The sequence below is a fragment of the Epargyreus clarus genome, unplaced genomic scaffold (assembly GCF_041222505.1).
Source record: "Epargyreus clarus isolate Ecla_fem2 unplaced genomic scaffold, WU_Ecla_fem_2.2 ptg000001l, whole genome shotgun sequence".
NCBI classification, from domain to species: Eukaryota; Metazoa; Arthropoda; class Insecta; order Lepidoptera; family Hesperiidae; genus Epargyreus; species Epargyreus clarus.
The window spans coordinates 3,410,113-3,426,367 of record NW_027332209.1 but is presented as its reverse complement, the minus strand read 5'-3'; the positions used below and the strand labels follow the sequence as shown (position 1 = coordinate 3,426,367).

Below are 16,255 nucleotides of genomic sequence, written 5' to 3'. Positions count from 1 at the left end.
TTACAAATTCCTTTGACGAAACGACTTCATACATGGTGGTCGGGTGTGGTGTAAGCAAAATCGAGTTATTTATTCATGCACCAAAAAATCCTTTATACAAATTAGAAGGATTGAGTTACGCATGTGACATGTCACAACAATCTCGAAAACAATTTTGGTTTTACATTACATATTGTACCTACTGAAAATAGCTTTAAGCATCTGGTGTCTATTTATTTTGCTGTTGACTTTGAAAACAGAAAAGTTAATGATAGATTGGTACCTCATAAAAATAGGTGAACAATTAAAGCCTTGAATAGTTAACAAATACCTACATAGAAATAACAATCTCACTTATTTTTACTACCTGCATCTACTTACGTACGATGTGCCGGACTCTGGGAAGACCTAGATCATACTTTACCACTTTCAATAACAATCGGTTTAGAAAATATATTTATATTGTAAGCTCATTATTCCTGAAATACTATTTTATATAATAAAAGATTCAATTACAACTCCATTATTTATTTTCTCTGACAATTCATTCCATGATATCTTATTCTCTAAAAAACATAGTATATTTCTTTCGTTATATATAGTTTCCCGCTAAATTGCTTCTCACCAGCAATTAAATAGACTCTTATTAACATAAATGAAATAAAAAGTATTGTAATGAAAATATACCCTTACAATATATACGTAAACACTGGTAAAATGAAATAAACTCGATAACAGGATATGTATGTTGATAGAAAATCCGCAGAGGCCTCAAAATACTTCAAGAAATTCGCAAAAAAATAACAAATTTTTGTATGAAGGCTGCTCCGACCCGAATCAGAGTTGCGATATAAACGGGAAATTGAAATCCATTCAGTGTGATTTGTGTCATAAAATATATTCTAAACGGTGGGACTGTAGTAAATAAAAATATTCGAAGGAATACGCGTCGATGTCTATTCAAATCCACTGCGTACGGGAACGAGAGTGTAAGCTTTTGGCTTTATAAAATAGTGTAGTATTTTTTTATGATATAGGAGTAGCAGACGGGCATGAGTCCACCTGATGGTAAGTGGCTACTGCCGCCCATGGACATCTGTAATCAACCCCAGACACGCTGCTACCCCTGAGGACTAAGCTGGAACGCCTCGGAAAAGTACGTCTCCCTTACCACACCCTTCAAAACGGAACACAGCAGCGCCTAACACTGTTGTTATTAGGTAGAAATAGGTGTGGCGGTGGTATCGCCGGAGTCGAACCACAAAGGGTTCCACCACCTTCAGATTTATGCATGTATTTTTATATGATTAAAGTAGTAAACGAGCATACACTCAATCTTGAGGGACCTAAATGGTAATAGCCACCCATGGATTGCCACTGCTGAATCAGAGATGATCACTCAGATTTTCGCCTATGGGCAACTATGGCCCATGTACACATCAGCGGGCATCATTTCATCAAAACACTACGACTGTTTTACGCTAAAAATAGATGTTGTGATGGCATCAAACCTGTAGGTACATACTGGTTCCTATCACATGCCGACCTTTATATCTAAAGGCAAGGTAAGGTAAGGTAATAGAAACGTAGGTAATGATAATTATTGTCTCTGTAGTTCCGGGACTAGAATAGGGCTACGGTATCCCCTGCCTGTCGTAGGAGGCGACTAAAAGGGGGCTTCCGGGGTTGCGGACGGCAAGAGTGGGAGCTCGAACCGTCCAGCAAGCGACGCCGGGAAGGACGGCGGTATGTGTGGTCGCATACCGTCGTAAACACTACGTGGTGTGGGAGGAGCGAAAGCTGCTCCCCCAGGGTAGAGCCCGTTGGGCATCGCGCTTGGAGGGCTCCGGTTGTGTTCCGTTGGAAATCCCGGAGTTCTCCAACAAGCATTGAGGACGGCCACCGGGGGGGTTTTAGTGCGGTAAAAATCCCACATAACCCGGCGTCGCTCCCACGTCGTCGGGTACCTTTTGAAGGTTTCCCCCTCGAGAAAAAAAAAATGTAATGATAATTATAATACGCGCAAAAAGCGCCATTTATGGATTCTACAATAGCAATAATGCTTCTTGAACGGGAAAATCATGTTAAATAATATATCTATTTGTTGATTTATAATATTTTAATAACATTTTAATTAAACAAAATTGTTACTTCCATAAAAGAAGAAAACAAATATTATTATTCAGGATTGAATCCCTGATCGCCAGTTTTACAATCTCGATTAGAACCCTCGACCAAAAAACAGAAAAGGGAAATTGGGCAAAACGAATAAAGTCCATTATTTCCAAATTACTTTATTAGAAACACAAGCGACACGGTTAATTTCATTAGGCGCTTTTACTTTACATTTTATTTCAGACTTCCTCTGTGAATCCATCTTTTAATATTCTAAGGACGTTTTGGAAGGGCCTCGTGGTTTAATTGAATGAACGAATCGCTTGACCGAGATAATTAAATTATAAAAAAGTTTCTTAGAAATTAACTTCTAATGGGGTGGACTAATTGGTATTAATTTGAACTGCTTTCCTCCTAAACGCTTCAATTACTCAAATTCGCTTTGCCTTAGCATTGTTTAAATTGTTTCAAGTCAGTAAGTAAGTATATTGAATAATTAAAAGTAATTTTCGCCTTGGCAATAAGGAAATTGGATACTGGCAGTAACATTAGATGACAGAATATTATCTATCTGTTTAGCTTAAGTAATTAACGTTGATTAAATTGGTATAAGTTTGAAACATTAGCAACAGTAGGCTATTTTGATTATAATTTCTTTGATTTTTATGTTAAGCTATTTCATTTGTTTAAAATAATGTTAAACAAAAGGAAACAAAATTTCAAATCCATTTATTTTGAATTAACAGCGTAACGCCATCTAGCGGTAGTACGCTGTACTATGTCGGAACTAACTCCGCGGTGAATTAGTTTTGTATGAGATGTAATAGTTCAAAAAATGTGTAACAGATGGCGCTACACTCAAAATTAAAATCACATTTTACCAGTCTTACATATACATCTACAAAAACGTAGTTCGTGTCCATCCATCTATATTATTTTATAATATTTATTTAGCATAAGTAAAAATACAATAAGCATATTAAATATTTGCTTTATTTAGGTTTTTTTTTTAATTAAAGAAAAATATAGATCTATTTGTTTAATACAAAGCAAAAGATTTCTTGCGGGGTTTATTTCCAAATATTAACGACGACATGTGACAGACACCCTACTGATTTTCATAGTCCTGTAAGTACCTATAAATAACATTTTGTTTTCTATGCCAATCTGGGTATTTGTGATCTACTCGATATTAATTACTGTTCTTACGTCATAGGAATTAGTTGCCACCATTAAGAAGGTATTTTTGTGGATTAATGGCGTGAAACAGTTTTTGTTTTTCTGTTAAATGGTGTGAATGTCGGCCGACTTACAGGCCAAGCTAATGAAAGTGTAGTAATAACAAAGCAATAGTGTTATTTGCCACTTTACCAAGGTGATCTTGGTCCTCAAAATTGGCAACGCATCTAATCGGCTTCAGACAGAACCCCTCTTCCATAAAATATGGAGTTCATTACAGATGTATAGTCCGCGCCAAACTGCTAGTCCGCTCTGAAGTTGTTGCGAGCTGGTGTAGTCATACAATTTGCAACGGAGACGCGATTCAACTCTATATTCAGGGCGGACTATACTTGGGTGACAGAGGCCACTTGCTATCAGTACCCTTACCATGAGTTTTCAAAACATCCCACAATTTTACGTTACGTTTACTCAATCCATTATTCTGTTCCGTTTGCAGACTAGACTGAGTAAACGTAACAATAAGTAAGTGCTCAAGTCTTTTTGTCTGCCTCACATGTTTGCAAAAAAGGGAGACAAAACATAAAGCACCATTTTGTCAATTGAGACATTTAATGTTACGTTACTGACACTATAGTTCTGATACAATCCGCTAGAGGCGCTGATTGGAAATTGTATGGGCAAATACGTCAACAAATACCAAAACAGTCATATTTGTCAAAACGTAAGAACTCATGGTAAGGCTGGATTGCATGCTCGTTTGCTACTTCATTTATTATGGAAAATGTATATAAGTATGTATGTAAAAATGTAACTGACGTATGGCATGTTAAAACAATTTTAAATTTACTATTCGTGCTTTACGAAACAGGGAAATAAAACGAGGGAGAGTACGTATTCTTAATTTATTTATTTTAATGACTGTGAGAGATTATCTTAAAATTAAATAATGAGAAAGTTGAATGTACGCAAGAGCTATTTTATCAATAATATTGTAACTTGCATACAATACTAGATACATTTTAAAATTTTAAACACTACTGGTAAATGTGATGTAAATTTCTATTATCATGCATTATTCCTGATAAAATAACCCTTATATTGCATAAGTTATGGTATCTTAGTAAAACCTTAAAAGTACTGTTGCAATAAGCATTACACAGCCGATGTTTTTATTCGCATCGCTACTAATTTTAGGGTCCTTGGGTTCTTCCTGAACACTCCTATGAGCTTTGATTTTATCAGGAATTCCTTCATCGGAAGCCATGTCATGTTCTTGGTACTTATTCTCCATGGGTTTGGCTGATACGGTTGCTAGGCGACTAGTTGTGTATACATTGGATTTCTTATCGTCCCTTTCCTGATTCTCGGGGGCATTTATATCAGTAACGTTAGTAGGTTCAGTTCTAGGCGTTTCCTCTAGAGATAGATCAAGTAATCCTTGATTGGTGACAGGAGTCGCTTTGGGCGTTGTAACTATTGGACTAGGTGGTGCTTTGGTTGTAGTTACGGTAATTTTAACTGGCTTTATGGTTGTACTAGTTAAGGCAGGAGTTTGGACATCTCCACTGCAGTTTAATAGGAATTTGAGATCAGTGTAGAACAGTTTGCCATTGAGTTGGCTATCATCGTAAAATTCGTAATCTGCGTTGGATTCTTCTACACCAGATTTCGATGATTCTTCTGCGTCATCTTCGAAGATTGGTGCAGAGTTGTTGTATCTCTCTCGAAGTTCTGGATCGGGGACGCATTTCAGATTTTCTAGAGCTTGCTTCAGGTGGACACTGCTGGTTTTGTTCATAAAAGCGATGAACCACTCGAGCCGGCAGTCGCAGGGGAAGTTGATATCTGACACACGAAGAATGAGAGTGTTAGGAACAAGGAGTAAATATTTTTTATTGGTGCCTATTATAAAATAGAATTCAACATTAAAATATTTATCATAATAATTTTAGAATCAATCAGAATAATTTCATATTCTGGCTTTTGATGGTGGTATTCCTAGGTAGCTTATATGACATATAAAAAAAACTGCGATTCCAGGTGAGAATTTAATGAAAATAAATGAGATATCAATAATTTATATGATTGAATACATGTGTTAAGCAGGCCACGATTTATTAACTCAATAAGTCCTGTAAAAATATTAATAACGTTAATTATTTGCGTTTTTCTTCATAAAAGTGGTTACTATGATCTAATAAGTTTATAAATTATTTTTACCTTCTATATCCAAGCTGCTCGTTGGGCCATAAAAATTATTCAATATAGGCTCCATTACTTCCTTTTTCAATTCACGAAGTTTATTATCTTTCAAACTCAATGACGTCAGCGAGCTTAATCCCTCGAAGATCTTCACATTGTCTAAATTGGATAGCGCATTATGAGCTAACGAAAGAGCTTTAAGGTTTGATAGGCCATGAAATCCTCTTTCATCAATCATTTGAATTTTATTTCCGTCCAAATTTAATATTCGGAGGCGAGTAAGCGGTAAAAATGTGTTATCGCCAATAACCTCCAGGCTATTACTGCTAAGATCCAATTTATCGAGGTTCTTCAGACCCGAAAACGACTCGCTGTTCAAACTGAATATATTGTTTCTATCAATTTCCAGCTCTTTTAGGTTGGCCAAATGGATAAAAGCTCTGTCATGTATAGTAGTTATCTTATTGTTAGTCAAGTACAATCTTTCCAACGCAGGAAGGTCTATGAAAACGTCTCTATTTATTTCGATAATATTATTCGTGTCCAGATTGATAGATTTTAATGCATGATGATGAATAAAAGCGCTGGCCTTTAATATTTTTATTTGGTTGTCTCTTAACGAAATTTCTTCAACTACGGTAAGATTGGCGAACGCGTTTGCCTCTACTGTTTCAATATTACCATACTTGACGTCCAATTTTAAGAGTTCTTTGGTATGTTTTAGACCATTCGTTGGTATGTATTTCAGAGCGATACCTCTCGTGTTAGTGAGGGTGAGTTTGGTGACTTTTTTCAAATCCATAAAAGAGTCCCAACTCGGATCATCGAATGCCACGCCGTCAATTGTCGGGTAACAATCAGCGCTCTTCACTTGAGGCGGTGTATGAGATCTGATGCAGTAGCATTGAACCTTATTCGTGTTATTGTAGACTGGATCGCAAACGTTCGATGTAGCGTCTCGTTTCTGATGGTGGAACCACTTGGCCTCGACGAAAACGAATGTGGCGCACACGAAGAGTATTTTCCAGAGCGTCATATTTGCTTAGGGCTTCTGTTTTCAGCTGATACCGGATTCTGAAAGTGATAAATAATGTTGGTTAGTTTAGTTTACTTAAATTATAAGTTAAATGATTTAAAATGGTTGTTGTTTTTTTTGTTTGCCTTTCTCTAATGAGAGAGTTTTAGTTAATCAAATTTAAACAGAATAGGCAGACTTGAGGAAGTACATAACGATATTTGTCAGGCAAATAATTTATCTTCTAAACAACAATTTTCTTACTTTATCTTATTAAACGGCCTCAACCTAGTTAAATCTGTTGTACAACTTATTTCTAAGGAAGCGGAATTTTGTATTTCTCATTCGTACGTTTCGTATGAGCTTTTGTTTCGACCATTTTGTTTGTGGCAGCGTTCCACAAGCATCACATGTGCGAAGCTGCAGCTGAATTCTGCAGCATAAATAAGAATGAAACGTGCTTCAGATTGCACAGTTAAATTTTATTTCTGGGAAAAAATGGCTTAGAAATCCAAATTTTTCGGTACAGAAAAGTTTCTGCTTTTGTCATTTTGAAATTGTTTTCAGTGCCAATTTTAACGTAAAAAGTGTTTATTGTTTTTTTTCGCGAACTGTGCGTTAGTTGCATGTGGCTAGTATAATAACGAAGAATTAATAATTTGTATATGTAAGCTGCTTTAATTTTTGTTTGTAATTAGGCATAACAAAAACATTATACCTATCGATTGCATTTACATAAAATATTATGAATGAAATAAAACAACAATAATCAAATAAAAATCTACAATATCCATTATTTAGGGTCGATTAGGTCTAGTAGCTAAGCTATATTTTGTTATATGGAGGGATGCGAGTGCGTAGGGAGCTACAGATGCGGACTAATTGTCGCAGCCGGTGTAGCTTTCGAGTCGACAACGACAGGACGGCGCTAGCTAACCATTAAATTAACTTAGTTATTATTTACTCCTTCAAAAAAGGAAGGATTAATTGCCAACAGTGAGGTAAAGTTACTACCATACTAATAGCAACACTGTTTAACGCACTTTGTTGCCTACGTAATTCATAATTTCCAGATACTGTTAACTGTTGGATTAGTGAAGTATTTTTCACGCCTCAGTGTTTACCGTTGTGAAATCTTCGCAATCAGCCGAACTATTCTCGGTTCGTTTAAGCCCTTTGGAGGCCGCGAAGTTCTAACAAAAGTTGGTGCGTTAGTAAGCTCCACCGATTTGTTTACACGTAGTCTCCGCCTTCGTGTTGGAGCAGTGGTGGAGTACCTATATTCCAGGTCCAGTTATGACTTCCCATATCGCTTCAGATCTCTTCAGATTTTTGCCCAATGTAACTTGAAAACTTGTTAAAAGAAGGACAATGCAATGAAGCTAATTGTATGTGACGTAATAGGTAATCGGGATATTAAGGACTTAATGAATAATACGTATTTAATGTGCCCAGTAGGACAATAATGGTTGATGTTGATCATCATTTTACGTTATGGACGCAACAATTGAGTGTCGCCCACATGATGTTTAGTGCTCTTGTGCCCATGGACATATGTACACTATCTACATTAGAGATCTAGCCAATGGTCGATTACAGATATGCTGGCGCCGGAGTGTACATTAGAAACGTACTTATTAGTTAGCTTAATCATCTCCAAGACAATGACTTATTATAACACAATGACTTGAACCATTGTTATAAGGCCCATATAGGCTTACAGTTTGTGCACAAACTCTGAGCCTATTTCTGCTGCATTTTAACAAAAACATTTTTAAAAAAATCTACCACGTTCATTATGTTGTACCTAAGTATCTAGTAAATACGCGCACCACATACAAATGTACCCATTTTTATCTGTCAACTTTGTACAGCCCAAGGTTTTGGTAGACCTCAATAAATTTGAATTATTTTTTCTGAGACAGTTCCACATTATGTAGGTAGGTACGAGTATATAGTTGTGGGCAGAAATGGATGTGATGACATCAGATATAACTAAATCCGTTTTGCTACACTATTCAATTTGGCTATCTGGACCGGTAATAAATATTGATGTCAAACGCCATTGTCATGGTCTAGCTGGATATTTTTAGTCTGTGCGACACTTTGGGTGTGTACACACTAACAATATTGAACGAGTGTATGAAATCACACTTTTTACGATCTTTTACTTAACTTGCTGTTATGTTATGTATATGTGGGTCAAACCATGCAAATGAATTTTAAACCAGTCAACCCCAATCAATTGAGCTTAAATTTGGGATACACTTTTGGTTTGCCTTATATTTGTGACCAACTCCAGATCTAACATATTCTATTTGAAGTCGATCATTGGTGCATTATTACCCCTGAGGAGTAAGAAAGGCCTCCTCATCTCATCAGCCAATTTTATAAATAATACAAGAGTAGCAGACGAGCATGTGGTCCACCTGATGATAAGCGGCTACTGCCGCCCATGGACAATTATAATCAACTACAGATAAACTTAGATTCCTACCTGAGGTCGGTCACTGATACGCCACAACCCCTAGGTCTAAGCTGTAATGCTTCAGAAGCACACTTACCACACCCTTTAACCACGACACATCACAACACAACGCATTTAACACTGTTATAAGGCAGAAATAGGTGTGGTGGTTGTGCCATCGGAATGGAATCAAAGAGGGTTCTAGTTTTTTCATTTTCGTGGTTCTACTATCTTATAAATATGCTTTTGCTATCGTCATATCGCAAAGCAATCAAAATATAGTTGCACAATAATAGATACCGAGGAAATAAACCGTTTATAAGCGTGACAACATCTGGCCGTGTCTATTCTTATAAAATTAGGCGATTAGCAATCCCACCTGCGACTAATGTTTAGAAGATTTAATGACAATTTTATTTAGTTTCTTTGATACTTTTCGACTCAATGTTTTGTGAGCAAAAGTTTATCAGGTTTTTAAATTAAAGTTAGAAAATAAGCTTTTAATAAAATATAATTTATAAATAATTGTACTTAAAAGTCCCCGTTAAAATCCAATACTTTTAAAGTTTAGTGGATTCAAGAACAATCGGGTTTTAAAAGGTGGTAGAATTAGTTTACTTTAAACGGGAAGTTACCACCGCCACGGCAATTTCTAGCGTGAAGAAATTCTAGCGTTTCGGTAGAAAGGGGTCGATACCGGCTTCCCTTCATTTGGCAGGCATCTTAATTCTCAATACCAACACGCCTGTAATCGGCTTCAGTTAGAACCCTAATCTTAGCTTTTTCTTTTTAATATACGAGTAGCAGACGAGCTTGCAGTCCACCTGATTGTAAGTGGCTACTGCCGCCCAGGGATATCTGTAATTAACCCCAGAAAAGATTAGATATTCCTACCTGAGGTCGGCCACAGATGCGCCGCTACTCCTAATGACTAAGCTGGAACGCCTCGAAAAAGTAGTCTCCTTTACCACATCCTTCAAACCAAGACTCAGCAGCGCTTAACACTGCTGTTACGAGGAGAAATAGGTGTGGCGGTGGTGCCGCCGGAGTCGAACTAAACCAGTAGTCCATGGGCGGCAGTGACCACTTACCATCAGGTGGACTATACGCTCGCATGCTACTTCAATCTTATAAATATAAAAGACACACATTTTCTTTCTTATATTTTTCATGTAATAAATAGTCGTAATATCCTGAAGGTTTATCGGGAAACGAGTTCATCCTAATGAGGACAAGTTATCTATAAATATGAAATGAGAAGGAACTAATTGGCTATTGAGTCGTGACAGAAATACGATAGGGGAAAGATGTGATTAACTCTGTGCTATTGGAATAAATAAACACTGTATAGCGCTTATAGCTTAGTGGAGAGCTTGTACTGAGAATAGTAGGGCCGTTGAAGCAAGCCTTTTGATTAATGTTCAATGATTGTTCTGATGACGGAATTTGTAGTGCGGACGCCATATTGGTCTAACAAAAAGTGGGTTCCGGGTACGATCCCCGGACAGACAGACATCTAAATTATGAATTTAGATTTCTGTTCTGAGTATTGTGTGTGTCCACATTATCCACGAATGAGAATCATAAAGTGGGGCTATGACTGTAGAAAACGTCTAACATCAAATTATCTTATCATTCAGATGTGTATGACTAAGGATCGAACCCGAGACCAACTGTTAGAACATTATGGTACGTAGTAACTATTTATTAATCTGTGATTATGGAGATCGCTCCGCCACTGTAGTAGTCAATATATACGTTATACACGGACTGAATTTCTACGTTACACAAAATATATACTGTTATGTCATTAGTAAGTAGTTCTGTAAGTAAAAAAAATATTACGATAAAACTTACGATAAAATCGATAAACATCCAGTTAATTAATTATGCCGCTCCGTTCGTATTGATTGGAGACCGCTGAAGTGGCAGTGCAATTGACTAGCGAATGTAATGGCGTCACCAGACGAGAAGCATCTAAAACGCTGCTTATAAGATCGAGCAATGTTTTATTTAAGTCGTGGTAAAAAAAACTAAGCTCTTCTCCACATGTTAGTATTTAGTATCCATGTGTTACTAACACATTTTAACTTAAGCAGATTTTATTTCATAATAAAATGAATTATTTTAACCACACTAAAACGCTTTCTATTCTGGCGTAATATTATGATCTAATATAATATTTTATACGATGATATCATTTATAATTAAAAAACGAAACTTTTGTAATTAATTTTAAGTAGTTCGTACAAAATGCGGCTTCGTTCATATTTATTGGAAGCCATCAGAGCGTCAGTACTATTGACAAGCGAACGTATCTGGAATGATCAGACGAGCAGCGTTATAGAGGCTTACTAAACGCTGCAGTCCATAAAATGTTAAGTATTCTGACGCTCATAGACATTTTATTTTAATAGGAAAACATACAGTGTACAGTTATATCTATATAGTTATCACTTTATATAAACAACACACCATTTAGCTGTTTTCGCATATAAAAAGCTACACATATTTGCTTGACGTGTTGAACAGAATATAATATTAACTCTGAATACTTTAAAAGTTGTTAAATGTATAATTGTATAATATCAAAAATAACTTTACCCTAAAAATTATTGGTACATGTAAGGTAAATCATTGGTACTTGTTAATCTTTATGTACCTAAACTTATTTTAAAATACAATAGTATATAAATTTTGGGATCGCACCAGACCAGTTTTTAGACATTGTCGTTTGGATAATTTTGGGACATGTGTAATCTACCCCAAATATGAATGAAGTCCTGACCGAGGTCAGAGTCAGACTTTGTTATTTGTGTTGTGTATGCTCGTTGCCTTAGTCACCACGCCCTGCAAACTAGAACCCGGCAGCGCTCTGCTGTTACAAGGCAGGTATGGCTGTGTCAATGTGAGGCAAATATAACTGTAAGAGTATTTTGGGGACTTTTTTTGTTTTATAATATAGGAGTAGCACACGAGCATGCAGTCCACCTGATGGTAAGTGGCTACTGCCGCCCATGGACATCTGTAATCAACCCCAGATGGGATTAGATATTCCTATCTGAAGTCGGCCACAGATGCGCCGCTACCCCTGAGGACTAAGCTCGAACGCCTCGGAAAAGTATGTCTTCCTTACCACATCCTTCAAAACGGAACACAGCAGCTTCTGTCGGGTACTAAAGGATGTGTTTTATCGCCAGTAAATATTTGTTTAACATCGGTTTATTAACAACGTGCATACTAAATAAGCGACAAGTAATTAAGTTGGCCGCTTTGTTCGATTGATTGGACTTAACTGGGGCGACGGGGTAATTGACAAACGTAATTAGGAGTATTCAGAACGTCTCTACTTTATGCACAGATTGGTATTTTAAGTGGACCTCGGGTTCCGGGTTCTATCCCGGGAAATCTAAACTGTATTTAGACATCGATTCTCTGTAAGCGTGTGTTTCAGGCCTAAGTAGCCATCATATCGAAAATTGGCTGACTTATATATGAGGTGACTATTTCATAGATTTCAAAGATTTTATTAATCATCATATACCTATATACATACAAGCAAACTTAAACGTAAACAGCTGCTATAGTTATAAAACTGTGTTGCAACTATTTACCTACTATATTATAATCCACAAGAGTGACAACAGTGAAATTTGTTACAGATGTGCATGACCAGGAGTGACATACCTACTATCTAATAGTTGCGTGAAAAAGCATAAATTCGTTGTTCGATAACCATAACTTAAACAGTTCAGAGGTTGTCGATAAACCTGGGTAGTCAACCCCGGACCTCACCATTTCAAATTATAGGCTATTATGAGTTTCATTAGTCTATCACTGTTTATTACTACTGGAAAATCTAGAATACCTAATTTTCGCAAACTAGAACGTCCATTTATAATGTTAAGAAATAAACAAACCGCCCACATTATGTGCACATGTCGATAGACCCGTCGAAAATAAATACATGACTAATGATTTCACTTCACACATCTCATAATTCTTTTTATCGGGTCCAAAATACCTTCCTACGCGACAGGATGTTTATAGGGTTGCCATTATCTGGGATGAAGGGAACGCAAGCGACGAAAATGTAAAATTAAAGCTATGTATGTTAAATAAAATATTGAGGTTGGGAAACTGGTAGAACAACACCACACCAATTTCTGCCTTTTAATAACAGTGTTTAGTGCTGTTGTGTTCTGGTGTTGTTGGGAGACTTATTTTTCCGAGGCGTTCCAACTTAGTACTCAGGCGATGCGGCGCATCTGTGGCCCATCTAAAATATGAATCTAATCATATCTGGGATTGATTACAGATGTCCATGGGCGGCAGTAGCCACTTACAATCAGGTGGACTGCATGTTCGTCTGCTACTACTATATTATATAAAAATATACTGAGTATACGGCAACCCTAATAGGATATTGCCGGCCAAAAGCAATAAAACATGCTTTTACTAAACGGTCCAAATACGACCACTGCTATTTTGGGTACAACATTAATCATATAATTTAGAGGTAACGAACTTCTGGTTTAACTTCCGCGTATAACAATAGCCATTAAGCTCAGATTCATAGCTATTTGATGAGCTTTCGAATTTTTCGTTACGAAAATATAGGTCATGTCATTTGCGATATTGCAAGAATAAATATTTTGATGTTCTGCTGCATTATTTACTTAATATTTATTCTTATGGGACAGTAGTCGCGTATCGATATGGAATAGTGGTTTCGGGTTTCGGTATAATGGTTTGAACAATATCACAATTCATCATATACAAATAAAAGTGCATTTTTTGGTTGTGAAATTATTTTATTTTAATTAATGTACTCATTGTTTTGTGTACCTACTATCCATCATCGAATCAAATCGATCGAAATTTGACGATAATCATTTTTGAAAGACAAACATTGGATAAATGATTATTGATACCCATTAACATTAGAAAGAAAGTTTAGTACAAACTACGAATATAAAAATGATATACATACTTCCTTTTTACAACAAATGGATCGCATATCTTTTTTGTATAGGTATATACCTACATACCTATACGAAATAGATGTAAAAAAAGATATGCGATCCATTTTAAATACACATTTACATAAAAATATGTATGTATCCTTGTTCAGCTGTTTCCTATGATATTGTCTTCTCCAACTACTTCGCAAAGTTATCAGGCGACAGCAAGAAAGTGGGATAATCGATCACTTTGTAGGCGACGGGGTGAAAATTAGTTTGCTTTTGAATAAAAAAAAACAATTACAAGTAGTAAAATATTTCGCAAGCCTCTTATAGATAAGGCGTAAATGTGACTTTAAATTGTTAACCAAACATATATTTTTGTTATGGTATGGTTCTAAAAATAGATTCCTTTTTTTCTTAAATCTACATGTTGCCACTGGAAAGGCTTTACGTAGGAGTTTTACGTAACGCACGCAAATTATCACTGTTGTTTTATAAGGCAAAAAGTCGCTCTCTTCTTCTCCATAACGAAACACCTTGTGAAGTGGTAGTAGATGTAATGAGATTCAAAAAGTTCTCTGTAAAGAACCTATTTCGAATAAAGAAATATGATTTGATTTGATTTGGTAGGGGTCCCATAACCGAACTACATATTCCACCACTTTCATAAAAAATGTTTGAATTCGATCATGTTACTCACAGTATAGTAAACCCTAGTCAGGTTAAAGAGAAAAAAACATTAATTATTTTCATAGGCATCTGCCAGTATCATGTTGAAGAAATGTCTACACAGAAAATAACGGTCCCGGTAGAGTTTCCCAGGCATTAAGGGAAGTGCATGCTTATTACTGAACAACTATATTTGTAGTTATAGTGTAGGACTAAGTGCAATGTAGGGTGTGTGTGAAAATTATTATTTGGAGATAGTTTCGTGACGATCATGATTAACGATCATAGATCATGATTGGATTATGTCATTTTCAACGTTCTTATTTTAATTCTAGGAAATTCAAATTAAAGCTATTTGTATTTTCAACCATATATTATGATTGAATTGATCGAACTAGATCATGATTGACGAGCATAGATCATGATTGGATTGCTCCGTTTTGACCACACTGTTTTTTTTATTTTGGGAAATTCAAATTAAACCATTCGTATTTTCAACAATGATTCAATTGAATGTATAATTCTTTTAATTATATCATGAGATATTATTTTAAACGATCATGCGGATATGTCTGTACGCAATATCATTTTAATTGCTTACCCTATTAATAATTCCCCGAATATTCTGTAAACCTTTTTTATCACAGGCGCCCAGCATATAAGCTGACAGTATTATTCAATGTTATTAGAAAGCTCTCGGAAAGCCGTCCAAATATATTTAAGCTTATAGAATGTAAATATTAAGATAGGCATTGAAATATATAGGTTAGTATAGCTAACGCTGAGCATTTGTGTAAAAGAAGCAGGAAATTTAATCTCTGCACAACATAGCATCCGCCGAAACACCACTAATCCAATTATAGCTTCGCCTTCGTTTACTTTAAAGTGTCATATGTCATGACACTGTTATAAGTTGATATATCATACTTGACAAATAACAATGTTAAAAATGTATAGAACCAAAATTCATATTTTAAAATGTTTTTAAAAATAAGCTTTTCCGTAACGTCATTTTTTGTATTCATTTTTTAATTTGATATCCATAACAAGGGGAGCATAAAAATAATTAGACGGTCATCTTTTGGGGCCCCCATATTGGATTTAAAATGACGTCACTAACCTTATCATACATTGTAACCCAAACCAAACGTATATGCAACACTCAACACATTCGGTTGAGTTTAAAAGAGTGGTTTAAAAGTCAGTTTGAAAATTTGCCCCTTACATACATACAAACTAACAAACCAGGTTAAATAAAAATAATAAAAGAAATAGACTCATAGTTCCAGAAAAATCTTACACTTTCAGATAATATACCGTCTACAAATAGTATTAGTCTAATTATCAGCGTATCAGCTAGGTCAATCAGCAAGGTGTTTTCTTTCCTATTTATTTCTTAGACTCACATTAGAATGGCCCTAATAATGTTTATTTGGTAAATCGGCTAGCCAATATTTGTTTTGAAAAAATGAATAACGCTTTCTGCTCATACCTCCCTATGTGCCAAGAAAACACTAACAGCTATGCAAATCTAAACGCTAGATTTTTAAAAGATAAATATAGCAATTGAGCTTGTAATCTATTACCGTACCTGACGGTAAGGGGCTACTGCAGCCCATGAACATTTGTAATCAACTCTATATAGAAGAGATGCTACCT

General features: G+C 35.8%; 1 protein-coding gene across 1 annotated transcript in view; it reads right to left on the bottom strand.

Annotated features, from left to right (window-relative positions):
- Window positions 1–4,161: 4,161 nt before the first annotated feature.
- LOC140743242 (uncharacterized) overlaps window positions 4,162–16,255 on the bottom strand; it is a 70,660-nt gene continuing 58,566 nt past the window's right edge. The window contains exons 2-3 of the mRNA XM_073074369.1: window positions 5,497–6,552; window positions 4,162–5,121 (exon numbers count right to left, since the gene is read on the bottom strand). Of these exons, the coding sequence (XP_072930470.1) occupies window positions 4,394–5,121; window positions 5,497–6,514 (1,746 nt within the window). The 5' untranslated portion in view covers window positions 6,515–6,552 and the 3' untranslated portion in view covers window positions 4,162–4,393. The remainder of the gene's footprint in view (window positions 5,122–5,496; window positions 6,553–16,255) is intronic.